The sequence below is a fragment of the Chanodichthys erythropterus genome, chromosome 9 (genome assembly GCF_024489055.1).
Source record: "Chanodichthys erythropterus isolate Z2021 chromosome 9, ASM2448905v1, whole genome shotgun sequence".
Lineage (NCBI taxonomy): Eukaryota > Metazoa > Chordata > Actinopteri > Cypriniformes > Xenocyprididae > Chanodichthys > Chanodichthys erythropterus.
The window spans coordinates 8,633,432-8,661,079 of record NC_090229.1 but is presented as its reverse complement, the minus strand read 5'-3'; the positions used below and the strand labels follow the sequence as shown (position 1 = coordinate 8,661,079).

The window sequence follows — 27,648 nt, the reverse complement described above, 5'->3', positions numbered from 1 at the left end:
AAATAAATCTATAAAATTGAAAAATTGATAAAAGCCATTTTCAAAGCAAGCAAATAAAATAACACAGGTCAAAATGAAAAGACTGCAAAGTTTCTAAACAGTGCAATATTTGAGTTTACAGCTTAATATAGCAAAATAAAAACAGAACAGAAAACTTGGATCTTATTGTAAAATTTAAAACCACAATTCTTTTTAAAACAAATAGTAACTCTTAAAAATGTGATGATTTAGTAAAATTAAGGTCACATAATTATAATTTTATACATGCTCATAGTAGTAGGCCCAAATGAAATATGCTTCCTTTCTGGCCTTCGAATGCAGCCTATGAAGAATACAGCCTCTGAATTGGGACACAGCTATAGTGTATAAAGGGATAGTTCACTCAAAAATGAAAATTCTGTTATCATTTACTAATCCTCAATGTGTTCCAAACCTGTATGAATTTCTTTTATTTCATACTATAGCAGTCAATGAGGCCCATCAACTGTTTGGTTTCTCATATTCATCAAAATATCTTTAAGAAAGAAATTCATACAGATTTGCAACAAACAGAGGGTGTCTGGTAAACTATCCCTTTAAATGATTTTTTTTTTTTTTATATATATATATATATATATATATATATATATACAAAAACATGACAATTTTATGAAAGCAAATGAACAGAATAACCTATATCAAATTTTGATTTCAAGGATTTCTGCAGAAATCTCACATGGACCTGCTCATGAGCTTCAACACATGAAAAACAAATGAAAAAGAATGTAAAAGACTTTCAAAACAACTACAATTTTTTTTTTTAATCAATTTTGGCTGTCGTTGACACAAAAAAAATAGCTATTTTTGTCAAGTCATACTCTGTTGTGAAGATAATGATTTTGTTATTCTAAAACAGTGTCCTTTTTCTTATAAATCTTGAGAGTTAGAATCAATACACAGCATTTAGGACTGTATTATCTTCCCACTGTTCTACAGTACACTAACAACATAAAATGTTATCTCTTAATATTATTATCTGAAAAGTCAAATTTGGGTTAACACTTTAGTATTTTCATGGTCTAATTTAGACATTCTACTAACCATAAGTAACTTTGCAAGTACTGTATCTGTGTGCAGCCTGCATTGTGACTGATTGATTTTTATTAGAGAAAAAAAAAAACACAACAAAACAAGAACAAAACCTTTGCCTCTGTTACATGCTCACCATTCCTTTTGGGGATTTCTAGGATTGTGTGTGTGTGTATGCATGTAAGTGTGTTCTGTATTCTCATGCCTTCATTTGTGTGTGTGTTCTGGATTGTGGCAGGGTTTTTTTTTTTTTTTTTTTTTTTACAAATTTCCCCATTTGATTAGTTACTTTTTTTATCACAACCACAAAAACTCCTTGAATCCAGTCAATTTGTCAGTGTGTGTGTGTATATACCAGTAGTCCAAGATCTTGGACTACTCCAATGAAAACTCAATTTTTAACAATTAAAAGAAAATTAATTTAATGTCAAAATGACCTGAACAGAGGATGAAAGTTAATGAAAGATAGCTGCATGTAGTTGACTTATAATTAATAGTGTCTAAAGTGGACCATCAAAATAAAGTGTAACCATGAGGCTGCATCATTACTCTTGTTCAGCATGAACTTCTACCTCAGCGGTCACCACCACTGCATCTGCATTTACACCTGTACCTGCTTCTGAATCTGTGCCTGCATCCACGGCTACATCCATTTGTGCTTGTGTGTCTGCCGTCCCTGCATTTTCATCGGCTGCAGCCTCGACGGGCATGACATCATCATATTCCTCCTGATTCTCTGTCTCCACTTCATAGGTGTCCTGATCTTCTGAGAACATGAAGGAAAAAGGTCACCATCATTTCCACAAGGGTACAAACTAAATGGAAACTTACACTGTGCATTTTAGTGCTGTACCAAGAATGTTGTCGGGTCTCTTGGGAAGGAGAGGGAGGTTGTCATCATTGTGCATTTGGTGAGGAGAGATGTCACCGTTTTGTCCCTCAATGTCATCATATTCAGTACCAGAAGAGCCTTGACTTCTATTATCTGCATCCTCGTCTCCTGTTGGAGAAACCACCAAATATGATTTATTCTAACACAATTGAGCTGAACAAAGGTGTAACACTCACTCTTAAGCCCAGGATACATTGCACGATTTTAGCAATCATTACTTTATCACACTGTGCGACATGGATCATTAAGTTTGGGTACGAAATGCATGTAGACTATACGATGATGACACCTATTGACTCGTAGGATGCAAGTTCCTATAGAAGATTAAAACGTCATCAGAATAAGACCATGAAAAAGATCATTATGAATCACACTTTGGCAGTTGTAGTTTTTATGTGTGCTGAAAAAAAGGAAGCGGTGAAAGAAGAAGGGAAAAGAGCTTGAGGTAAGCAGTTTTAAGTTTTAGCACCATGTCGCACTGATTTCATGTCGCATTTTCATTGGCTATTCAGTAGACGTAGGTTGTAGCAGCAAACGATTGCTGCGTCCGAAAACTGGAAAATGCTGCCTTCGGAGGACACATTTCAAGGTAGGAAGGCATCAAGGCACGTCCGAATCTAATGTTAGCTTCACTTCCTGTTTCCTGAGATACCTTCATCTGATCGATTTTTCAAGGCAGCATAGATGTATCCTTAGCTGCCTTTGATATCCCACAATCCTGTGCTTTCCATTCTGTGACAGTAGAGCTAGAAAAATAAAGATGGTGTCCAAGAATTGCATTTGCTGGCCAGTTTGTGAGTAAATGTTCATTTTTGACCAACATTTTCCACTTTTGATGTAATTTCTAGCGAGAAATTACAGCTGTTGTGATTAAGTATTTGTTTAGTTCCCACCAAAGCTCGCGCTATTGCTGTAGATCATTAAACTGTTACGCTGCCTCAGAAGTCTGTCCGAAATCAGTTTTATGAGGTGCTTTCATGCACAAACACTGACACGAGTCAGCTAGGTTTTCGGATGTGTTACTCTTGTTATCTGATGAAGGCCTTGGATGGCCGAAACATCGTGTTTTTCAATTAATAGAACAATTGGATGGAGAATTAGTTGTGTAAGCAAATAGACAGATATTTGAAAATCTTACTTGTTTTGTTCTTGTCAGAATCCACATCCTCATAGTCATCATAATCTAATAATGATGCCTTTCCTTCAGACAAATCTGAAACAGATTTGGCTTGCTTTAAATACACACACACAGAGGTTTGTTTTGCTATCAAAGAGAGGACGTTCCATAGACGTTTTTATACTGTACAAACAGTACATCCTATCCCCCTACACTACCCCTTCCCCCAACATTCTGCATTTTTGTATTTTTAATAAAACATTGTTTAATGTTTTTAAAGCCATTTTAAAAATGAGGACTCGTGAAGTGAAATTTGTGTGCTCATAAATCACAAAAACGCGCTCTCTCACACACACACACACTGTACATTTCCATCAGATGTCATCTTTAAATGTTTGGCTTTTTTTTTTTTTTTTTTTTTTTTTACATATGCATTAACTTATTTCTCTAGATTCATATAATTCAAAATTGAATAATAAAATGGTATACCTCTGTCCTCTTTCTTTATGTTATTCATTTCATTCCCATCAACATTGATGTCTTTGCCATTTTTATTTCTGTAACGTCTTACTGCAAAGAGAGAAACAGGTAGAAATTTGTGCTTTTGGAGGTTGATAAATGGATAAAGTAAATGTTTTGTTATATGTTAAAGTTATATAATTTTAGATTTATGTTAGTGTTGTGCCTCTGTTGGGTATTGTTCAATCTGTAGTGAGACAAGGACAGGAAACACTGCCACCAACAGGTTAAAAATATGAAGGCACTTCAAATATCACTGTAACTTCAGCATTAATAAATAATGTTTGTCTGCAGATCAAGATCACGTCTTTTTGCATGGTGCAAGCGATACTCACAGACTAAAAGAAGGCGTTTCCTACTCATCCACAGAAAAACCATAATCAGCAACCCCAGCACACCCAGCGATAGACCCGCTATCAGACCAAAATCCGTTTGAGGTTTATCTTCTTCAACACAACCTGCAGTTTTAATGATACAGTTTCACAGATCAGATTATTTATTAACCTTTAATCAACTTCATGCAAGAAAGCAAGCAATGGCAAAACAAATACTAAAAAATGTTTTTACCTTCACATTTGATTTCAGCAGGTATGCATTTTTTTTTCTTTTCTTCTTTGAAATGCACACACTGAGAAATTCTCTGGTGGTTCTTTGGGCAATTTATGGTCACCTCTATTTCTTTGGCTAATATGTTTTTGCTTTCATCCAGTTTTTCAACATCCGTGCAATTAAGCTTTTCACAAACCATTTTAGTATCAGTTGGATTTAGTGTTCCACAGACATAATTCCATTGATCACTATACTTGACTACAAGCTTCCCACCATACTTCTCAGTGGAGCCCAACTCAATACTATCTGCAATAAAAAAAAATGTACTAATCTTTTTAAAAATGTTTAATATATATATATATATATATGTTTAAAGTGAATTACACAACACAAAAACACAAACATATAGATAGGCAAATGGAAACTGACAAACGGCCACAAAACTCTGATTTCATGGGATGTTTAAAGGTACACTATGTGACTTAAGACCCTCTAGAGGTTAAAGGCACAATATGTAAGGTTTTTGGATTAAAATATCCAAAATCTACTAGAACAAAGTTATATATTTAGTTGACTTGTGTACTTACATTATACCAAATGTTTCCAGGAATGTTTAAATCCAGAGAAATAAACCATTTTAATCAGGACACGGGCCGTGTCCTTGCATCGCCTACCAATGACGTCATACCCACATTTCCCTCAATTTAACTTTTATTTGTAGAACCCATGGAAAGATCAAAGACGCTTAAATATAATTAATGTGTTTTATTAGACAGGTGAGCAATATTAATATTATAAAGCGACATATTAAGCTGAATATTTTTGGTGCGCCAAAAAATATTGCCTTTGCTTTGAATAAAACAATATAACACCTTATATAGTGATGGCCAATTTCCAAACACTGCTTAATGAAGCTTCGGACCGTTATGAATCTTTTGTGTCGAATCAGCAGTTCGGAGCGCCAGAGTCATGTGATTTCAGCAGTTTGACACGCGATCCGAATCATGATTCGACAAAAAAGATTCATAACGTCCGAAGCTTCCTGAAGCAGTGTTTTGAAATCGGCCATCACTATAGAAGTCGTTATTTTGAGTTTTTTTGCCGCACCAAAAATATTCTTGTCGCTTTATAATATTAATATTAAACCACTGTACTCACATGAACCGATCTAAATATGTTTTTAGTACCTTTATGGATCTTGACAGAGGAAATGTCATTGCTGGCTATGCAGGCCTCACTGAGCCATCGGATTTCAGCAAAAATATCTTAATTTGTGTTCCGAAGATGAACGAAGGTCTTACAAGTGTGGAACGGCATGAGGGTGAGTAATAAATGACATTATTTTCATTTTTGGGTGTACTAACCCTTTAATGGGCCCCTGCACTCCCACACAAACACGCACCAAAGTAGCCGTAGCAACTTTTCTCTATTTACATATATGACAAGACACACATGGGCCAGTGACACATGTGCGTAATTTCCCGCGAAAAAAATCTGACAGGTCTAAAATATAAACACTTACAACATGCTTACCATAGTGAATCAGGGTCAGACAAAGCACACTTTGCAAAAAAGGACTGATGATGGATTGACTCATTTAAATGTAAAGTTTGAACAAAAAAAAGTCACATAGTGTACCTTTAAAAGAGGAACTACATTTCAGCATTATTTGCAGTAACATTCCTAATTTTAGCTAAGTATTATGTGTATGACTCACCTTCACAGACCACAGAAAGGAATTTCTCACATTCGCTCTTCTTATAGCCACACTGCCACAGAAGCATCTCATTGCCAGTGCAGCTGAAATGGTAGCAATTTGTTTTAACAGAGAATGTCGTACTCCAGTGGTGGATGGCCTTACCACAGTTGAGGCTGTCACATAAATCACTGAACATATGATCTTTAAAATGAGATGCACAAACACTCTCATTATCTATGAGCACCTTGCCTGCACATTTGTTTGAGAGTGTAATGTTTGGATTACCTGGAGAGGAGTGAAACCAGACAATCAGATATTCCTGTTTTGTATGTTTATGGAAAAGTTGGGAAAGAATTAAAAAATGTATGTCCTTGCAAATCATGAGTTTGGCATGGCCACAGTATCTTGAATTGGAATGACTTAAATGAGAACCAATGAAATTCAGCTAAACGGGCAAAATACTACATACTGGCATGCTGTTCAGGCCCATTTTGAACACTTTGGGGTAAATTAGAGCATTCTGGGAAATTACGTGGTCTTCTATAATGGTTCAAAAAAAGATTTAGTTAATTTATAGTTTATTTAATAATTAGAGTTTATATAAAAATATGTGTGTTTGTGTTATTTTAGTATCACTGAGGTACTACTATAGTTTGTATTAATATTTTGATGAGCGTCAGCTGCACCGGTCTCGAATCTCTCACGGAGGAGCTCCAGAAGCATAAGAGGGGAGTGACGACAGTGAAGGATGAGAAAGGACCAGGCCTGGACTTTACTTTATGTTTTATTATGTTTGTGTGGCCGGCAGATGTCCGTGAGGGTCTGCTGGCATTTACTTTCAAATGGCATTTGTTTATTTTATTTATTAAAGTGTGTTTAACGTTCGCCGGTTCCCGTCTCCTTCTTCCCGTATATACGAACTGTGTTACATTGGAGCCGAAACCCGGGAGGAAGGAGGGACATGCTGTTGGAGAGCCCTCGCTGCTGAGGGGGATCGCGGTGCTGAGGAGGTCAGGCAGCGCGGGAGTGTGAAGACCGTGAGAGGCTGCCCGAGGTGGTTTTGCTGGAGCGAGTATACATCGGGTGGGAGGGAGCGAGTATACATCGGGTGGGAGAGAGCTCGCAGCCGTGCTCCTGGAACGAGGTGGGCTGGCTGCTGTCCATGAGGAAGCGGAGTCGCCGCCGCCGTGGGTCGGAGCCTGCTGCCATCCGCCATGAAGGGGAGGAGCAGGGAACGGGGGACTCGCTGCCGGCTGCCCTCAGCCTGGAGGAGCCATCGCCGGCCGCCAGGGGGCAGAGGAGGATTGAGCCTTCCACCGAGTGTCCAGTACCAATCGCATGGCACCGCAAGGAAGAGCCTCTCGGCTGGCTGAGGTCTGAGCGGCAGTTTGTCAGGGAACCGGACCAAGATTTTTTTTTCCTTCTCCTTTTTCCTCTCTTCCCTTTCTCGTCTGTCGCTCCCTGTGCTTCCGTCTCCTTTTCTCGCGGTGACGCAAGTGATAATAAGCGTCAGCTGTGCATTGCACCAGTCTCGAGTCTCTCACGGAGGAACTCCGGAAGCATAAAAGGAGGAACAACAACAGTGAAGGAGGAGAGAAGACCAGGCCTGGCCTTTATTTTATGTTTTGTTATGTTTGTGTGGCATTTTACTTTAGTTTTGTATTTATTTACTTTGAAATAAAGTTTGTTTAAACGTTCACTGGTTCCCACCTCCTTCTTCCCATACATCTGAACTGTGTTACAGTTGTCAATGCTGCTAAGAAAATACTGTTCTCAAAAAGCAAGAGTTTATAACTGAGGTGATTCCTACCATTACATGTGATGTTTAATTGCTGTGTAGGCTGGACGGCCTGATTGTTTCTCTCGCATTCCCACATATCCGTCTTCCCTGAGCAATTATAGGTCTTATTCCACCACTCTACTGTGCGTAGGAATCTAGTGGTGTGGTCTGTGTAGTTTCCACACTGTAGATACTTGCACAGCTGTTGCCCTTCCTCTTGGCCCCATCCCTGTCCATTGACATGCTGTGTTTTTCCTTCACTCAGAGCATACACAGGACCTCTGCATGGGCCTTCCTTTTTATACAGGAATAGTCGTTTCCATTCTGTAACATGAATGGCAGAAATATCAAAGGTTTCTGTTAGCATGTTTAAGAAGCAGAGGTCAAAGTTCAGAAGAGATGCAGAAACTACACCCTTCACCTAAAAAGAAATGTATGCACGTTTCAAAAGAGGTATTAGCATCAATAAAAAAAATGCTAAATACCTGTGCATTTCAGATAGCCGACAGGGCATGGTTTTTCTTTAACTGAAATGCTGTTAAATTTACATTTGGAAACAGAGTTGGCATTACTCTGACATGTAATTGTTCCTAATAGTCCTTTGATTTTAGACTCATGTGGCGAAGTCTCACTGATAGCCTCCCCACAATTCAATTCCCTGCAGATTGTGTTTTTAAGAGCTTCATTAAGACTATCTTTGCAGACAGGTGTCCAGTCCCCAAACAGCAGTGACACATTTCCAGCGCATTTGTCTCTTGGATCCTCCAGTCTAGCTTTGATGCTGCCTGTGGGAGAGTATCAAACAAATATTTATTAACTGTCCTTAACCCTGCATTAACATCTCATTTAACATGAGATTAAGGGCCATTTTCATTTTGGGTTAGAGGCAACATTTCTAATTCTGTAGAAAGTGTAATGCTTGCCTCACTAAATATTAAAGCACCTTTTACAGTCACAAAAACTTTCACAGGCTGTTCAGTTTCAGCATCTAAGAAAACAATATTCAATAGTGAATTTCCATTGCACAATATTGGTCTAAAATGTCTATTCAAGACAAAACTGAAAGAATTATTATTGTTTTAATTTCACAGATTTTGGGGTACATTTTAAGAAACAGCGCAGATTTATGTGACAGGTTTCACGCTCATAACGGGCTGTATTTTTCTAATCAACATTTTTAACCTTTTAAATATGCAAGTAAGTACCCTAACCCAGGGTTCATATGTCTAGGACATGTCTAAAACATGGAACAAAAAACACATTTTGTTGGAACAAAAAACACATCTGCCAATATCTGACTGATAACGATAGTTTGATTTTTTTAAGGGAAAAAAATCTCTCCCAGGTAATATAAGAAAACTATACAGGGAATGCTCTCGTTTGGTACATTACAGAGTTAAAATTAACAACAGAACCCAATCTATTATCTTATTATAACTGCTATTTATTTACATATATAATAATTACACTCAAATAAAAATAGAAATGTTTGCATACAACTCACACGTCATAAAATGACACATTTATTCAAACATACATATATAATAAAGAGTAAATAAGTGCCTCTCTAGTTTTTTATAGCTAAATACTGTAAACTAAGGACTGCGAACATCAGATAACTTCTGAGGTAAATGCAACTTTAAGTGACATATTGCTCAAAAGCTGTATTATTGATGTCTTTCCACGGTAGAAACACTGATTGAGCGTGAGACATGATTCACAACATACTTTTTGATGTTCATGCATGTTTTTGTGTGCTATAACTTGTATTAAAGAGGAAGAGATGACTCAAGATTCCATGCTCATGCTTGAACTGAGGCACTGTCACGTTTAAGAGCCATTTATTGTTTAAATTTCATGATAAAATGGATACAATCTGTAATCTGACACATTTTTCCACCCCCTTTTGATTGACAGGATATAATGAGCCCTGATCATCGGCTGATAGTGAACAGAATTTTTATATATACGGGTGCTGGTCATATAATTAGAATATCATCAAAAAGTTTATTTATTTCACTAATTCCATTCAAAAAGTGAAACTTGTATATTATATTCATTCATTACACACAGACTGATATATTTCAAATTTCTTTTCATTTTGATGATTATAACTGACAACTAAGAAAAATCCCAAATTCAGGGTGTGTCTCAATCAGTTCCCTAGCTCCCGAGCTTGTGAATCAGTATATCGTGTACACGAATTCGGGCACTGGTAAGGACAGTAAAAGATGCTGGTTCACTACACATTGGAACACTTATGACTCTATTTCCGCGGACGTGACAACGTCCTCATTGTACAACATCACTACTGGTATTTATGAACAACAACAGAGCTGATATTTTCTGGCATTACTTGTAATGTTATTTAAAGTACATTATGATTAATTATTTGCTTGTTACATATACGTGCAACATTTCAGCCGTGACTAAATTATAAATGTTAGCTAGATTATGTTCATTACCTGTCTAGCAATGTATGTTTATTCTGAAATATAATAAAATAACGGTTTGTATTTTTAAAAACATCTATTGCGTATCGTTATGTGTAGTGAGTTGGCTCACGTGATTCAAGTTTCACGCTTCAGAACTTCCGTTAAAGGAGCATAGTGAGCATCGATGCTCCCTGGTTTTCACGGTGCATTGTGGGACTTTTCAGGGAGCGAACGTTTCAGTGCCCTGAAAGGATTCTGCGATTGAGACAGCCCTTAAAATGGCCGACTCCCTGGTCAGTGCCCTGACTACTGAACTAGGGAGACACAGGGTCAGTATCCTGGAAAATTTGAATATTGTGAAAAGGTTCAATATTGAAGACACCTGGTGCCACACTCTAATCAGCTAATTAACTCAAAACACCTGCAAAGGCCTTTAAATGGTCTCTCAGTCTAGTTCTGTAGGCTACACAATCATGGGGAAGACTGCTAACTTGACAGTTGTCCAAAAGACGACCATTGACACCTTGCACAAGGAGGGCAAGACACAAAAGGTCACTGCAAAAGAGGCTGGCTGTTCACAGAGCTCTGTGTCCAAGCACATTAATAGAGAGGCGAAGGGAAGGAAAAGATGTGGTAGAAAAAAGTGTACAAGCAATAGGGATAACTGCACCCTGGAGAGGACTGTGAAACAAAACCCATTCAAAAATGTGGGGGAGATTCACAAAGAGTGAACTGCAGCTGGAGTCAGAGCTTCAAGAACCACTACGCACAGACGTATGCAAGACACGGGTTTCAGCTTTCGCATTCCTTGTGTCAAGCCACTCTTGAACAACAGACAGCGTCAGATGCGTATAAAGACAAAAAGGACTGGACTGCTGCTGAGTGGTCCAAAGTTATGTTCTCTGATGAAAGTAAATTTTGCATTTCCTTTGGAAATCAGGGTCCCAGAGTCTGGAGGAAGAGAGGAGAGGCACACAATCCACGTTGCTTGAGGTCCAGTGTAAAGTTTCCACAGTCAGTGATGGTTTGGGGTGCCATGTCATCTGCTGGTGTTGGTCCACTGTGTTTTCTGAGGTCCAAGGTCAACGCAGCCGTATAGCAGGAAGTTTTAGAGCACTTCATGCTTCCTGCTGCTGACCAACTTTATGGAGATGCAGATTTCATTTTCCAACAGGACTTGGCACCTGCACACAGTGCCAAAGCTACCAGTACCTGGTTTAAGGACCATGGTATCCCTGTTCTTAATTGGCCAGCAAACTCGCCTGACCTTAACCCCATAGAAAATCTATGAGGTATTGTGAAGAGGAAGATGAGATATGCCAGACCCAACAATGCAGCAGAGCTGAAGGCCACTATCAGAGCAACCTGGGCTCTCACAGACTGATCGACTCCATGCCACGCCGCATTTCTGCAGTAATTCAGGCAAAAGGAGCCCCAACTAAGTACTGAGTGCTGTACAAGCTCATACTTTTCATGTTCATACTTTTCAGCTGGCCAAGATTTCTAAAAATCCTTTCTTTGTGTTGGTCTTAAGTAATATTCTAATTTTCTGAGATACTGAATTTGGGATTTTCCTTAGTTGTCAGTTATAATCATCAAAATTAAAAGAAAAAAACATTATCATATACATTATCATTATATCAGTCTGTGTTTAATGAATGAATATAATATACAAGTTTCACTTTTTGAATGGAATTAGTGAAATAAATCAACTTTTTGATGATATTCTAATTATATGACCAGCACCTGTATATATATATATATATATATATATATATATATATATATATATATATATATATATATATATATATATATATATATATATATATTTATTAGTGGTGGGCATAGATTAATTTTTTTAATTTAGATTAATCTAGATTAAAATGGCTCATTTGAATTCTGCAGAAGACATTCAGAATATGTGAGCTACCCAAATAATAGGTGCGTCCCAATTGGCGTACTTATGCACTATTCTATGACGTTTTTAAGTATAAATAGTGCGAGTAGTGCGTTCACACAGAAAATTCCAAAAAGAAAAAGTGCACTTTAAATACCCAGATGATGCACTAAATTAACGGAAAAAACTAAGCGTGTGTCTCAACCAGCTCCCTAGTTCAGTAGTCAGGGCGCTGATCAGGGTATCAGCCACATTCACTTTCATTATATACTGATTCACGACCTAGGGAGCTGATTGAGACACAGGGTAAGTGTGGAATGTTGGACACTTCGTGCACTCAACTGTCGCAGCTTTAATTACGTAATGGAGGGGAAGGGAGGATCGGACTCCGTTGTTAAATGACAAAATAACCTTATATAATTCACACACTACATGGATGAGTGCATAGTGCACAAGTACATAGTGTAGAAGTTAGTGGTTCAACGGATCACAAAACTCATGGTTCGGATCACATCGTGGTTATGATGTCACGGATCGGATCATTTTTCAAATCAGCACCAAAAAAAAATAAATAAATAAATTGGATAGGGGGTAACTTAACTTTGCATTTATTACTTAGCCCACTTAAACTACTCTGATACCACAGCATAAACTACTAGCCTAAGTAATACATTATTAAAGGCAAGTGAACAGACTGTAAAAAGAACAAATACTGTACACCAATTACAACAAGCATAGATAAATACTACATAAAGTTACAAATAAAGTATAAGGTCTAACTGTAGTATTAATTTTCATGCACAGAAATGTAATAATTAAATGTAAATTGACAATGTTCACTGTATAAATTTAATACAGATTAATCTTTGTTAAAGCTGTGTTTTGTTGTTTGATTTACATGACAGACAACAGCAGGTATTTATAGGTTGCTGTCACTTTAAGAGTAAGATGCACGCACACATCAGATAGATACACATCCGAATTCTCACCTCGTTCAATTAAGACATAACTGAATGTGTTTACAAGAATACTTGCTGAGAGGGGTATTTTGACTGACATAATGCGTGTATGTGACCATCCAAGTGCATTGAGGACGCGAAAGAGAAATCTATTGGAGTTTGCGAGCTATAACGCCTCTCTCTCTCTCTCTCTCTCTCTCTCTCTGTGCGCACTTGGGTAAGGTTGGTTTTATATTCGTACATTCGGACATCCGTATTCAATAGCCTTGCTAATCACACTACATTGGACATTCAGTGGACATTCACAAGTAAATATGCCATTAAAACAATACTTGCCTATTTTGATCGACTGTGAAAAATGTTGTAAGTTGACAATCGTTGGTTGTCAATATCATGTCGCTGCTTAAAATTCGCAAACATTAATTTATTGCACATTTATTGGAAAGCCTGAATTTATCATAAGTCCGAATGTGCGAATATAAAACCAACTTTACCGAAGTTCTGTGCGCGCGAGCCTTGAATGTGTGTGCGTCTGTGCGCACCGATAACAGCGCTGCGTGCGATACCGAATTAAATCCTCTTTTAGCGCGCTGGGATGTTTTTATATCTATTTAATGTGTAAACTAGCAAGACAAAACACGTTCAAATGATAATCTTTCACTCTATTGCGGTTAATGTTGCAATTGATCCGCGAATCACATGCCTCCCGAACCGTGGGCCTTGGTCCGTAGATTATGGATCAACAACGATCCGTTTAACCACTAGTAGAAGTGCATAGTGCGTCATTTGGGACGCAAATAATGACTAAAAGTAATCCGCCATTTTGTCCGACAAAGTAGACAGGAGTTAGAAGATTAACCTCGGTGGAGTTAAACTTGAAAAATGGTGTATATTGACATCTTTCCGCGTTTGAAACAACATTGATTCTCGTGTTCATTCATGTTTATTTGATGCTGTAAATGGACTCGTAGGAAGAGATGATCGGTTTACGAGCCTCTTGAGCTGAGGCGCTACAGCTATCTGTCACGACACATTAAAGAGCAACAAAACGGTTTGTATTGTTTAAATTTCTTTAAAAAAAAACTACACAGTTTTAAAACTGGGACTTTGTTTAATATCATAAGTAACCTGCTCTGTCTTGTCTGTCCACGTGTTGTCAGTGTCCTCTTTGCTCCGCGATGCATTTATCACTGTGTGAAAGCGCCACAGCTTGTCAGACAAAGCAACAGTAACTAAGGGGGTCGTGTCTTTGCGAAGGGTCAATTCGGCTATACATCCACGCTAAAATATCAAGGTGAAAGTCATCATAGCTTGCGTAGTATAGACCCAGCTCCCAACCCAACTTTAAGAATAGATTAACTGCGATATTTTTTTTATCGCCCGATAAGAGTCTCACGTTAACGCAGCTAACGGCCCACCACTAAACACCTGTGCATCCCTAATTTTAACCCTTAACATTTTTAAGTATGAAAAGAAAAAAAAAGCTAATGACTAAAGGAAACATATAAACATTTGGTGGTGAATAAAGCAACTGTACACATTACCTGTGCATATCACTTGGGCTGGGCCGCTGCAGTCATTCTTGGAAATAAATTTGCACATGCTCATATTTTGCCTCTCCTCTAAGCAGTACACACTATAGAATGCAGATCGATTTCTTGGAAATGAAAACTGGCCATCAATTGGATTACCACAGCCCAAGTTTTCACAGATCTTTTTGGACTCTTGATTCTCCCAGGTGTCCTTGCAAATGCTGTCACAATTGCCACCTCTGCAGACTGCCACCGTTCCCCAGCATCGTTCTCCACGCTTGTTTCGAAGCTCCACACTATTTTGGCCTACAAGTGGCAACATTAATAATATAAGCATTTTACACACAGCAATGTTAAACGTACACTATGTAACCCTCTAGCGGTTAAAAATAATATAGCATCCATCTTGAAAATCAACATTGCTTTCCCAGAATTTTCATTTTAGGGTGATCTATACCTTTAACTACTATATAGGCCTACTTACATCAAATACTAATACAATGTACTTATTGTGATCATACTGTATTGCAAAACACTTTTAGGGACAGGTTTCGTGGTATGGGCTCATACCACGAGAGAGAACCAGCAAAAGGCAGATTTGAAAATAATAATAAAAAAACTGCAGAACGAGAGATGGGACACAATACAAAACAGCTCAAAAGAAAATCAATGGAATGAAGGTTTATGACTAGGCAAGCACTTTAAGGCCCGGTTCCTTTTCCTTGCAGGAATAACGCTTATATGCTTTTGAAACCTAAAGGTCCTCAAACTTTGGGTCTAAATCAGTGTCTGGATTGTGTCCAAATATAAGAAAAGGGGAAACAACTCTTAGGGACAGTTAGACAACCATCTAAATATAATAGTCCAATGATATTGAGTAACAAACTAACTAATAAACACATGATTTTGGCAGATATTGTTTTACCTAGTAACAGAAGGGTTTGACCGATCATATTGTAGAATGCTTTGCCATGCTCCTATTTTATATAAACCGTATTGTATTCTTTTTGCTGGTGGGATTCTCTGCGATTGATACGAGGTCCGTACTCCAGCCATGATTAAAGCATATTCCAAGACAACAACTGGAGTCTCTTATTGTACAGTGCTGCAACTTAGACACTTGAAATCTATCTCCCAGGTTTAGTGTCGTAGGGGACGAGACGTCGTTCGACTCAGAGTGAGACTCTTAGGCGGGGTTGATTGCGGTCAGGTAACTATAACTCTTAGGCGTCAACCTTTGCGGGCAGAGTGGGATTCACCTGAGGATAATTCTTGTAGGTGTCAGGGACACCAGGTTCATTTTGGTCAGGTGCGTAGGGGAAATCTACCACAAATTACAGAAATTAATTATAGCTGTAATTATATGCAGGTATTTTATATGCAGGCATTGTATAAGTACAATGTAAAAACATGTACGTACACAGCAAGTGCATTATTAAATAACTAATTTAAATGTTAATAGTAGTTAGTATAATTACAGTAGTTAGTATCATAAAATTAAAAATGAAACTCAAACCATAAAAAAATTACATCCCTTGTACATTTCTTTAATTTAGTTTTTCAATTTTAATTTAATTTTGTACTAAATGTACTAAAATATGTACTAAAATAACTAAAAATAAAAATGAAACAGAAATGAATAAAAACTATATATACATTAAAAAACTGATCTAAAATATTAAGAAAGAATATAACAGTATCTCAATTACACTAAAATAACACTGATTCATGGATGATATTTATTGCTGTAACAGCAAACGTTCATTAATGCCCAGAGCTATTTTGTCTATGTATGAATATGATGTGAGTGCCGGGCAGATTAATTACAATCAGTAATCTTACTTGGTACAAATTACAGTAGTTAGTATCATAATCTATTACATTATACATTTTAAGTCATGTAATCTTATTACTTTTTGATTACTTTTGACCTAACTCATTTATCACATTGATTTGAGTAGAATAATCTGTAGCATGTTGATATAAAAATGCAAAGAGAAATCAAATTTGTTGTCAACATCTACGCCAGGGTTCGTAAATTGATGAAAAGCTAATAGTTAATTAAAACTTAAACATGTTAAATTAAAAGAAAAATATTTTAAAATAAAAACAATCAAAACAAAAAACATGCTAAAAATATTTTGTTTATGCCATGTGGCCTCTCAATTTTCCATGTAACTATAGCTGCCAAATTAGTGGCTGTTCCTATGTGTGCAATTCCACAATAGAAAACTTTCCAAACAAATACAAGCAACAGGCTTTTTTTAAGGAACATTTAACAGAAACAAATAGGAGAATTAGAGAAAATCACTGAATTATGAATACTGCCATATTGAAAAATAAGTAATCATCAATAAAAATGAGTCAGATCAGGAGTATTTTAAAATGCTACGTGATCTAATAACAAGTATTTAATATTAGGAATCTGATTACATAATCCGGATTACATATAATCAAGTACTACCCCAGCATTGGATGTGACATGCATGAGTGAATGACAGTGAAATCCAGCCCGACTGCTATAAAATAATGAACTGTTCTAAGTTTATCAAAGAGTATTTAGGTAAAGACATGGTTTGGAAAATGGTTGGGAGAATTCACCACTGGCAAGATGGGCTTTTAATAAAATTTGGCTGTCTATACAGTAAATAAAACAAACAAACAAAAAATCTGAGCTACAATGGTCATCATTCTGTTTTGCCAAAAACTATGCACATAAAGAGCACAATTACATATACCACTGACATTACAAAGATGGTTGAAAATCAGCAAACTTATCCTTTAAGCCAAGAAAAAAAAGTTAAAATTGTACATCTTGATGGAACTAATTTAAAGAGATCATATCATACATTTCCTCCCTTTCCTGCCTATCTAAATTGCAAGTAAGATGTTGAGACAGAAAAGTTTTTCTTTTTGGAACTTAAATGTTCAATTATTAAAATTAGAATAAAATGATAGTCAATAGGCAGTCATAATGGGTCAATAGAAGACACCTCGACTAACAAACAGACATTGTGGTGGCACACATACCTGAACATGTGACATTGGCATACGTGCTGTTGTCCTCCTTTTCAAAATAAGTTAGATTACCACACCCCATTGCGTGGCATGTGTCGGTGGCCTTTTTCTTGTTCTCTTTCTTTGGTTCTGCAGGCAGCCAGCGATCCTCAGCCTCATCATTAAAAAAGTCGATGCGTATTCTTCCCTTGCAGGGTGAATCACCTTCAAAGAACATAAGTTCTTCCTCTGAGAACGAAGATAAAGGATTTGTGGTTACCTATAGTGGATGTTCTACATGAAAAGTAATCACCCTTAGACTTTATTACTTAATGAACAAAAGTAAAAACTACTGGGGTGAAGTATGTCGAAAATTAGGTAAATATTGTGAAAATATGTCAAAAAGATGGATAAAATAAAACACTATATTGGTAATATATTAATATTATATTATTACTTACTTTGGCAAATGATTTGGATGTTTGCCTCTGAACGTGAAGGTAAAGGTGAAGGACTCTGATTTATCTTCAAGCACTCGTGGAGTTTTGCTGTAGAATCTTTACACTTGAAACTCCATGGTGATTCCAGTTGCTTCTGATTCCCTTCGATGAAGTACTGTTTAATCTTTTTAGTAGAATTACCACATTTGAGATGTCCACAAACCACATTTGACTCCGCCTCGGTCCAGTCTTTGGAGCTTATGGACAACCATGAGCCCTCCAATTGCAGCTCTACACGTCCAGAACATCGGCCCAGACCATCACTCAAGCGCACATCCAAGCTGCCTGCCATTTAAAACCATCATATTTTATTACTGCACCAGTTACAGGTGATTTGAGTAACTTTCCTGATTGTTCTATGGGCATTTTTCAAAAAAATATATTGTATTCAAAAATTTTAGCTCATATAAAGCAAATATTTGTTTATTTAAATGACACGTAACAAGAAAGACGTTATTTTTTTTATTCATCAAGCTTTTGTCACCATTTATGAACATGCTTACGATTAGGAAATATGCATAACAAGCTTAAGTTATATCATAAAGTTTTCTTTTAGTTAAAAACATTAAACAGTATGTGTAAACAAAAAAAAAAAAAGAACAAAAGCATTTAATCTCAAGCAGAGGGAATGAAAAAAGCAGACTAAAAGCAGTTATCGTGCAGAAGGTATACATTTGAGTCAGCATATGTTTATCGTGTTTATATTGTTTCACATGTTCATGTTGAGAAAAACAAAAATATCCAGGTGAGAAAACGCTAAGCGAAGTTTCTAACAGCACTTTGTGTCTCCCTCGATGAAACTTAAGCAAGCTTATGTGTCAGGATAATTTTGCTATCTGATAAGGAAGGAGTGTCAAACTCATTTTAGGCACAAAACAAAAATAGCCGACGGACTGAATGAAAATGCACATTCACTCTCTAACAGCAGGTGGCGCTTGTGGAACAGCAGCGATATATCGTACACAAAGTGGTTACCGCTGTACACAAAGTAGGCTGCGCATTTCTGAAGACAGTTCCCTTATTAGGTACATTCATATAAAACTCAATTCAATATATTTGGTATACTTCCTATATGCAACAGTGACAGTGCAACAGGGTTTGAGATACGTTTTCTCTTGTTTGGTGGGTGTGTCAAAAATGTCAGTGCAATCAGCAGCAACATGTATATAATCCACCTGGTATTAAAGAGACAGCTGGCACAATGGGTCCAAGTAAAGGTGATTACAAACGCTGCAGCTCGGCATATCAATTCTTCAAAAAGAACACAAAGAATGGCCTTTCTCAGCTGCCATAGTTGCAACTGTTGCGTCATCAGAACAGGGTGTTCGATGTACCACTGTTTCCATTTAAAAAACGTTTTGTCAGGGCTGAATGCAGCCCTGCAGTCGTGAACGGACAGCCGTCTTTCCACTTTCAAATGGTGGATTTCATGTGATTTCTAATTACGGTAGTGATATTATGACAAATAATTTTCATTAATTCATTTGATCAAAAGCAATTCCATTTTGTAAGATCATTTTTCATTTTCATTCAAGAAATTTCAAATTTTGTGATCAAATACATTCAACTTGTTAACAAGCTCCACAGCGCCACCCAGTGCATTTAATTATAACTGTGAGTTTTAGTTTGCGTGCTTGGGTTTTTATCATGGATTCACTGCATTTACAGCCAGAAAAAAAACAACAACATAGTAAAACCAGAATATTATTTGTATTTTTCGAACAATAATTACAGATTGAATATTCAAATATTCAACTATTTAAGCACACCCCTAGTCCCTAGTTTTGAGTAGATCATAATTAATTAGTTGCAAGGCGGTCTCAGTTACCTGCACATGTAACTGTGGTTGTCCTGCATTGTTTTTTCTCATGATTGGCCGGGCAATGCCACAGTGACACCTCGTCGCCCTTGCACTCAACATCATGTAGCAAAGCATTAGACTCCCTGAGGTTCTGTTTCACATCCAGCACCTCTCCACAGCCAAGCTCTCGACAGACCACCTTCCCCAGGTCCCGGGCTTTCTTCATATTACTGAAGCACACTCCATGCTCAAAGCCGTTCACAACATAAATAACATCTCCAAAACACTTTGGCTTTAAATTGCGGAGCTTTACGTTGTCTGTGAACACAGAAAATGTAATTGTTACAATACCTAATAAACATACAAATAAAAAAAATAAAACGTGCGCAGTTAGCGTTTACTGAAACTCGTATGCATTATTAACACAAACTCTAAATGTTTATTAAACAAGACAATAAGAATGAATGTTATGCTGACTAATGTGTTAAAATATAAAAAATATAAAAATAAAATAACAGTAAAATCTGTTTCGCACTTCTTTATCAGAAAATCTGGAAACATGCATAAAAATAAAATCGTGATATTGCTCATAGATTTACTACAATAAAATAAATATAATACAATTTAATAATAAATACAAATAAATATATAGTCTATTAATATTTTTAGTTATGTCAGAATTATAGTCACATTTTACAAAGTTTTACAACCTTCAGCGTGTAATGTCAACTGAAACTCTCTACCCTAATAATAATAACTATTAACCTATTATTAAATTGCAACACATATTAAAATGTATTAATTTAACTTGATATGAAAATACAATTTTCTATTTGTAAAAATATTAATATAGCCTATTTATTGATGTAATATTATTCAAAGCAAAAAACAAAACCGAGCCTTACCTGAGCATGTCAGTCGGAGGTTGTTAGTTCCATGATCGTCTTTGAAATTTCCAGTGGCACCACAATTTAACTGTGTACAGATGACTTCAGGGGGGACATCTTGCTGCTGAGTAAGATTTCCAATGGTACAATTTAACTGTGTACAGATGACTTCAGGAGGGACATCTTGCTGCTGAGTAAGATTTCCAATGGTACAATTTAACTGTGTACAGTTTTGCTGCTGGAGAGGATTTCCTGTGGTACCATAATTCAATTGTGAGTTGACTTTCTTCTGAAGAGGAACCCACGAATTATCTGTAATATTGTACATTTCCACCAACCCAGAGCAAACATTGTCGCCATCTCGCAGACGAAACATCCTGTGTTCTGTATAATACAAGAATTTCAGTGTAAATATCGCTGTAGGGCTGCAACAATTAATCAATAAAATCGATAATGAAAATCATTGACAACGAATGTCATTATCGACTAGTCGCATCTGCCCACCGTGCACAGAAAACTTCTGCCGTTGGCCAGTCGCGTCAAATTACAGCATTGAATAACGCATTTCTATGGGGAAAAAATGCATCTAAAAATACAGAATGAGATGCTGCTGGAAAGGTACATAATCCGAGCGGCCCTAACATGAGAATTCATTATTTTAAGCTTCAAGCTATATGCATTAGCGTGATGATTACACGACTTGCCCTATCAGGTGCTTTGACAGACGTGCGTGTGCTGTTTAATGTGTGATATGTTCCCTCAGCGCAAAACTTTCATTTTATGGTTATTTCCTTATCTGTAAGTGTTACAAATTCACACGGGTATTTCCATTTTCCATGAAGGCCCGTCCTGACGTTAAACCTTAGACTTTACTAAATGCGCGCCGGGGCAGGTATGCACGTCAAACACACAGGACGCATTAGAAAGGGAAGACAGTTCAAATTCAGTGCAAAAATATTAATTTTGCTGAAATATCTGTTGTTGGATGTTAGCTTTATGTTTAAAAGTCAACATAATTCAAGTATTTTATGAGAGTGGTAACTGTAAAGGGATAACAGTGTGTAATTAAATATAACTGTAAGATAACAGTGACAGTAAAGATGACAGTTACTTTGTCTGTAGTGAAAGTGTGTGTTTCTACAGAACATTCCTCTTATCTGTTAACACAGAGTTTGTGTTTTTCTTTATTATTATCATCTTCATTTTTAATGGAGGGATTTAAACTGTCTTTTTGCTTTACAGCTCTTTTGAATATGGAATAAATATAGACATATATTTAATATTTATTTTTTCATAGCATTCAGTTGGCACGTTTGTTTGAAGGATAACATTGGGCAATATGTGGAATAGTGTGTTTCGTCAATAAAATAAATAAAGGAAAATTGGGCTTTTTAAAATCCGATTAATCAAAGAAATAATTGGCCAACTCATTTTAGTGCCACTTTAGTTTCCCGGATGAATGGACTGATTTACACTGTTGTTATGGACGATGGTGAATATTAGAATATCAGAACAATGAATGCCACCATTTAGAGCGAAGTACTGAAGAACAGTAACTTTACACTTACTGCTGCAGATCACACTGGCTCGTTCTTCGCAGTCAGATAAATCCATACATTGCCAAGAGTACTGCTCACCGCCAGCACAATTAAGCAATACATTTTGTGTTCTCTGTTTTTTTTTGAAGATTGCAAGCTTAGGGATGGAATAATGATCTCCACAACCAAGCTCCTGGCATATCTGATTGGCTCTGCTGCTATCTGAGATTAAAAAAAATAAATACATAAAGACCATCCTTTTGCAAAGTGTCAGCTACCATTTTCAATACTTAAGCTTTTCTCAAATAATATTTAAAAATGTAGAAATGTATCAAATTGGTCTTTTGCAGTCGATTGCAGTCTGTCTGTTAACTTTGTTGTTTGTCATTGCATTAGACAATGAAATACAAAACAATATAAATATTTAGTGTTCCTACACATTTTCGATTGCAAAATTCCATACTTTTCAGACTCAAGTTTCCAAACCTCTCTGTAGATTTTTTCAGACCAGCATTATTTTCAGCATTATATTTAGTATATAGTACAGTCATTTAGCATACCCAAAACTGGTTTTACATGATTAATAAACGCTTTATAACCTGCATATATTCACCTCTCATCGTGGTTTGATGTTACATGATCACCAAACAGCAAAGTACAGTCTGAATTAAATTGTTTGCTCCTTTATCTGTTGCTGGTTTAAGTGGCACGCACACATTCGTTTAGTGAAGTTCAAAAGAAACTTGCATAATGAAAATGTGTGCCTTGAATTCATTCAGCCGTGTTCGACAATCACTAATCCAGCACTAAACTTTGCCATGAAATTACTCTGCTTGAATATAAATTTATTTTTTAGAAATTCTCAATTTTAGAAAACTGTACACAAGTAATTACACTGTAAAAAAAAATATTTTCATGATTTGTTATCATAACATTTTTTCTTTTGTCAAATCAACTTAATTAATGTGGTTCAGATAATATAATACTTTGAGTTTCACCATTGTATTAACTCAACATTTTAAGGCAACCAGATACTTACTTTTTAAAGTTAAACCAACAATGCTTTTACAGCATATTAATAAAAAAAATGTTCTTCAGTGTCACATGATCCTTCAGAAATAATTCTAACACGCTGCTTTGCTGCTCTAGAAACATTTCTGATTATTATTATCAATGTGGAAAACAGTGTGTACAATTTATTGATGAATAGAAAGTTCAAAAGAACAGTATTTATCTGAAATAGAAAGCTTTTTCAACATTAGAAATGTCTATACTGTCACTTTTGATCAATGTATTGCATCCTTGCTATAAGTATTAATTTCTTTAATTTATTTCCAATAAATAAGTCTTACTGACCCCAAACTTTTGAACAGTAGTGATAATGTTACAAAAGCTTTTCTATTTCAGATAAATGCTGTTCTTTTGAACATATATATATATGATTTGCTGCTCAAGAAACATTTATTATTATTATTATCAATGTTGAAAACAGTTGTGTGCATTTTTTTCCCCATATATATATATATATATATATATATATATATATATATATATATATGGGGACAAAAAAGCACACAACTGTTTTCAACATTGATAATAATAATAATAAATGTTTCTTGAGCAGCAAATCAGCATATTAAAATTATTTCTGAAGGATCATGTGACACTGAAGACTGGACTAATGATGCTGAAAATTCAGCTTTGCATCACAGGTACTGTATACATAAATATTTTAAAATATATTGAAATAGAAAACAGTTATTTTAAATTGTAAGTATATTTCACAATATTACTGTTTTTGCTGTATTTTGGATCAAATAAATGAAGCGTTGGTGAGCAGAACATAATGTCTAATATTATGACAACAATGACAAACAGCAAAGTTAACAGATGATTAAATATATATATATATATATATATATATATATATATATATATATATATATATATATATATATATATATATATATATACAGTGCCCTCCACAATTAATGGCACCCTTAGTAAATATGAGCAAAGGTGGCTGTGAAAATAAATCTGCATTGTTTATCCTTTTGATCTTTCATTCAAAAAATTCACAAAATTCTGACCTTTCATTGAAGGAAAACAATTGAAAGTGGGGGGAAACTCACATTATGAAATAAATGTTTTTCTCCAATACATGTTGGCCACAATTATTGGCACCCCTAGAAATTTTTATGAGTAAAATATTTCTGAAGTATATTCTCATTCATATTTACATTTTTTAGCACACCAGGCTGATCATGAACATGAAATTGTCCAGCCATGACTTCCTGTTCCACAGGAATATAAACATGAGGAAACACAAAGTCCAAATTTCCGTAATCATTCATCACAATGAGTAAAACCAAAGAATATAGTTCTGATTTGCAGCAAAAGATTGTTGAGCTTCACAAAATAGAAAGTGGCTGTAAGAAAATAGCTAAAGCATTGAAAATCCCCATTTACACTATCAGGGCAATAATTAAGAAGTTCCAATCGACTAAATATGTTACAAATCAGCCTGGAAGAGGACGTGTGTCTAAATCATCCTAATGTGAAGTGAGGAGGAAAGTTTGAGTGGACAAAGACTATCCAAGGATCACAGTTGGAGAATTGCAGAGATTAGTTGAGTCTTGAGTCTCAGAAAGCCTAAAAAATGATCAAACAGCACCTACATCCCCACAAGATGTTCGGGAGGGTTTCAAGAAAAATCCTCTGCTCTCATCCAGAAACAAACTCCAGCATATTCAGTTGTCAGACATGACTGGAACTTCAAACGGGACTGGCTTCTGTTGTAAGATGAAACTAAAAAAGAGATTTTTAGCAGCAAATTCACCAGATGGTTTTGGTGCACACATGGATAAAAAGTACCCCATGCCCATGGTTAAATATACTGCTGGATCTTTAATGTTGTGGGCCTGTTTTTCTGCTGGAGGTCCTGGACATCTTGTTCAGATACATGGCATCATGGATTCTATCAAATACAAACAGATAAAAAATCTAAACCTGACCGCTTCTGCTAGAAATCCAATAATAGGCCATGGTTGGATCTTCCATCAGGATAATGATCCAAAACAAACATCAAAACCAGCACAAAAATGTGTCACTGAACACCAAATGAAGCTTCTGCCATGGCCATCCCAGTCCTCTGACCTGAGCCCTAAAGAAAATGAGTGGAGTGAACTGAGGAGGAGAAGAAGCACCAACATGGAGCTGGAATCTGAAGGATCTGGAGAGATTCTGCATGAAGGAATGGTCTCTGATCTCTTTTCAGGTGTTCTCCAAACTTATCAGGCATTATAGAAGAAGACTCAGAGCTGTTATCTTGGCAAAAGGAGGTTGCAAAAAGTTTTGAATAAAAGGGTGCCAATAATTGTGGCCAACATGTATTGGAGAAAAACATTTATTTCATAATGTGTTTTCCCCACACTTTCAATTATTTTCCTTCAATGAAAGGTTATAATTTTGTGAATTTGAATGAAAGATGAAAAGGATGAACAATGCAGATTTATTTTCACAGCCACCTTTGCTCATAATTACTGAGGGTGCCAATAATTGTGGAGGGCAGTGTGTGTGTGTATATATATATATATATATATATATATATATATATATATATATATATATATATATATATATATATATATATATATATATATATACACAGCTATGGAAAAAATTAAATTTGGATTGAGTTTTTTTATGTAATGCAATGACATTCATACAGTCTTATATTTATGTCATATATTTAGTGTCTAAGAACTAAAAAATAAAATAGACTTTGTCCACTAACCCCAGCCACGATTACAGACACCAAAGGTGCCGCTCTCCGTTGAGAACTCCACCACTCCAGCACATACATTCTTCAGCCCGTTCAGATTCAAACTCAGTTCAACATGTCCTATGGTGAAAAGCTTGGCATCAACAATGTGTATTAATTCACCTCTGGAAACTTACTAAGATGACCTCAAGCATAAATATGAAACTTTTATTTTTTCACAGTTAAACTTGCAAAACCAGGAAGATACTACCTACCAGAGCATTCCACAGCAACACCTACTATGCACTCTTTTGCATCTCTAAATGGGCAATTCCAAAGGCTTGTTTCGCTAGATGTGCAGTTCACTTGATCCATCAAATATAGTTGGGGATCTTGGATCTTGGAGAGACTTGTATCTCCGTACAGGCTCTTTTCTATATCAGACGTCAGAACATTCCCACACTTTAATGATTTACACACAACCTCGGCATTCTTGAGGTTCCACCCATAATGACACACCAAACCCCACTGGTCTGTACTACCCTGTCGCACCATCAGCTGGCCTTTACACGGGCTGTCAGATCCACGTAAAATCACATTGAGACCTGCAAAATGAAATTACGAAATGAAATTAAAAAACAAGTATATCATAATTGCCAATCTTTTTTTGTGAGTTTGTTTTCTTTTGAAATTGCTACACTTCTATTGAATGCAATAAAAGATTCAAGTTATACATCATCAGACATCCTGAATTTTTGTTGTCATAAAAAAATACTCAATGACATAAAAAAGGGAAAAGAAAGTTCATTTATATAATAAATAATATTATATAATATCATCAGGGTCAAGGTGTCTCTTATAACCTTATATGGTCACTGGAAAATGTGGTTGTGAATTCTCAGAGCAGATGAACCACATGTTCTGCAGAAACTGCTGTGGTCTCTTATCTGCCTGTGGCTTTCAGCTCTGAAATTCTGACAAATTGCATGTTTATGCAGATTCTGAGATAAACCCGCTGCACATAAGCATCGACCAGTTAACCACAGGTATAACCGTGCCTTTCCATGCAGGGTTATGAAGAACATACGCTTGGCACACAAACCACTGCATGAACTTGCTTTCGGAATCTTGGTCTATAACTTAAATTAAAATTTAGTGCAACATTCATGTACTACATTAGGGAAACTCATGTAGCATGTTTTAATAATACGCAAACGTATTTATGCATTCCTACATTTTTTGCATAAAGTAGATAATTGCCTAATATTAAAAATAATACATTTTAAGTCACAAAGAAGCAGATCATATTTTACTATAGATTAATCGATTAATTTAGAATGAATGCTAGTGATTTTTTTTTTATATTAAATTAATTAATTGATTCATCCTGAGAGGAGAAAAAGAAAGGCTGAAAGATGCATTTATGCAGTTATATGTATGTGAAAAAGTATAACCAAAATTGGATATTTTTGTCAAGTTTGTTCTTTCTTATTCATTAGTTTTAAATTCCTTTTCAATTTTATTTATATATTTTATATATTTTCTCGGGTACTTGATCTATATGTAAAATCAGCACTCTAGTTAAATAATAGGTAAATAAGATTCTAAATAATTCTAAATAATTATTTACATTATAAAGTATTCCTTATGCATCAAGTATTACTAAGTGTTATCTGACATTATTAAGATTACATTTTTCTGACACAGTTTAA

General features: G+C 35.9%; 1 protein-coding gene across 2 annotated transcripts; it reads right to left on the bottom strand.

Moving 5' to 3' along the window:
• Nucleotides 1–716: 716 nt before the first annotated feature.
• LOC137026246 (scavenger receptor cysteine-rich type 1 protein M160) lies at nt 717–26,509 on the bottom strand. 2 transcript variants are annotated; one of them, XM_067393516.1, is made up of 17 exons: nt 26,212–26,509; nt 25,970–26,077; nt 22,204–22,395; nt 20,654–21,019; nt 19,776–20,066; nt 17,909–18,232; nt 17,481–17,696; nt 14,463–14,756; nt 8,110–8,409; nt 7,655–7,948; nt 5,863–6,129; nt 4,164–4,451; nt 3,932–4,054; nt 3,567–3,647; nt 3,099–3,173; nt 1,922–2,068; nt 717–1,834 (listed from the first exon to the last, which is right to left on the bottom strand). In XM_067393516.1, exons 1-17 carry the CDS (start codon nt 26,489–26,491, stop codon nt 1,614–1,616), a joined length of 3,867 nt encoding a protein of 1,288 aa, XP_067249617.1. In that variant the 5' UTR covers nt 26,492–26,509; the 3' UTR covers nt 717–1,613. The 2 variants fall into 2 exon arrangements, with proteins under 2 accessions (XP_067249617.1, XP_067249618.1); XM_067393517.1 differs by lacking the exons at nt 22,204–22,395; nt 25,970–26,077; nt 26,212–26,509 and adding an exon at nt 21,140–21,278.
• Nucleotides 26,510–27,648: the final 1,139 nt, after the last annotated feature.

Bases quoted from the DNA above. Each gene is read 5' to 3' on its own strand.
- LOC137026246 (XM_067393516.1), bottom strand. From the start codon at position 26,491: ATGGTGCGACAGGGTAGTACAGACCAGTGGGGTTTGGTGTGTCATTAT. The intron at 21,020-22,203 runs GTAAGTGTAAAG...TGTATTATACAG, and splicing joins AGCCAGTGTGATCTGCAGCA to AACACAGGATGTTTCGTCTG. The intron at 6,130-7,654 runs GTAGGAATCACC...ACTCCTCTCCAG, and splicing joins ATTAAACATCACATGTAATG to GTAATCCAAACATTACACTC.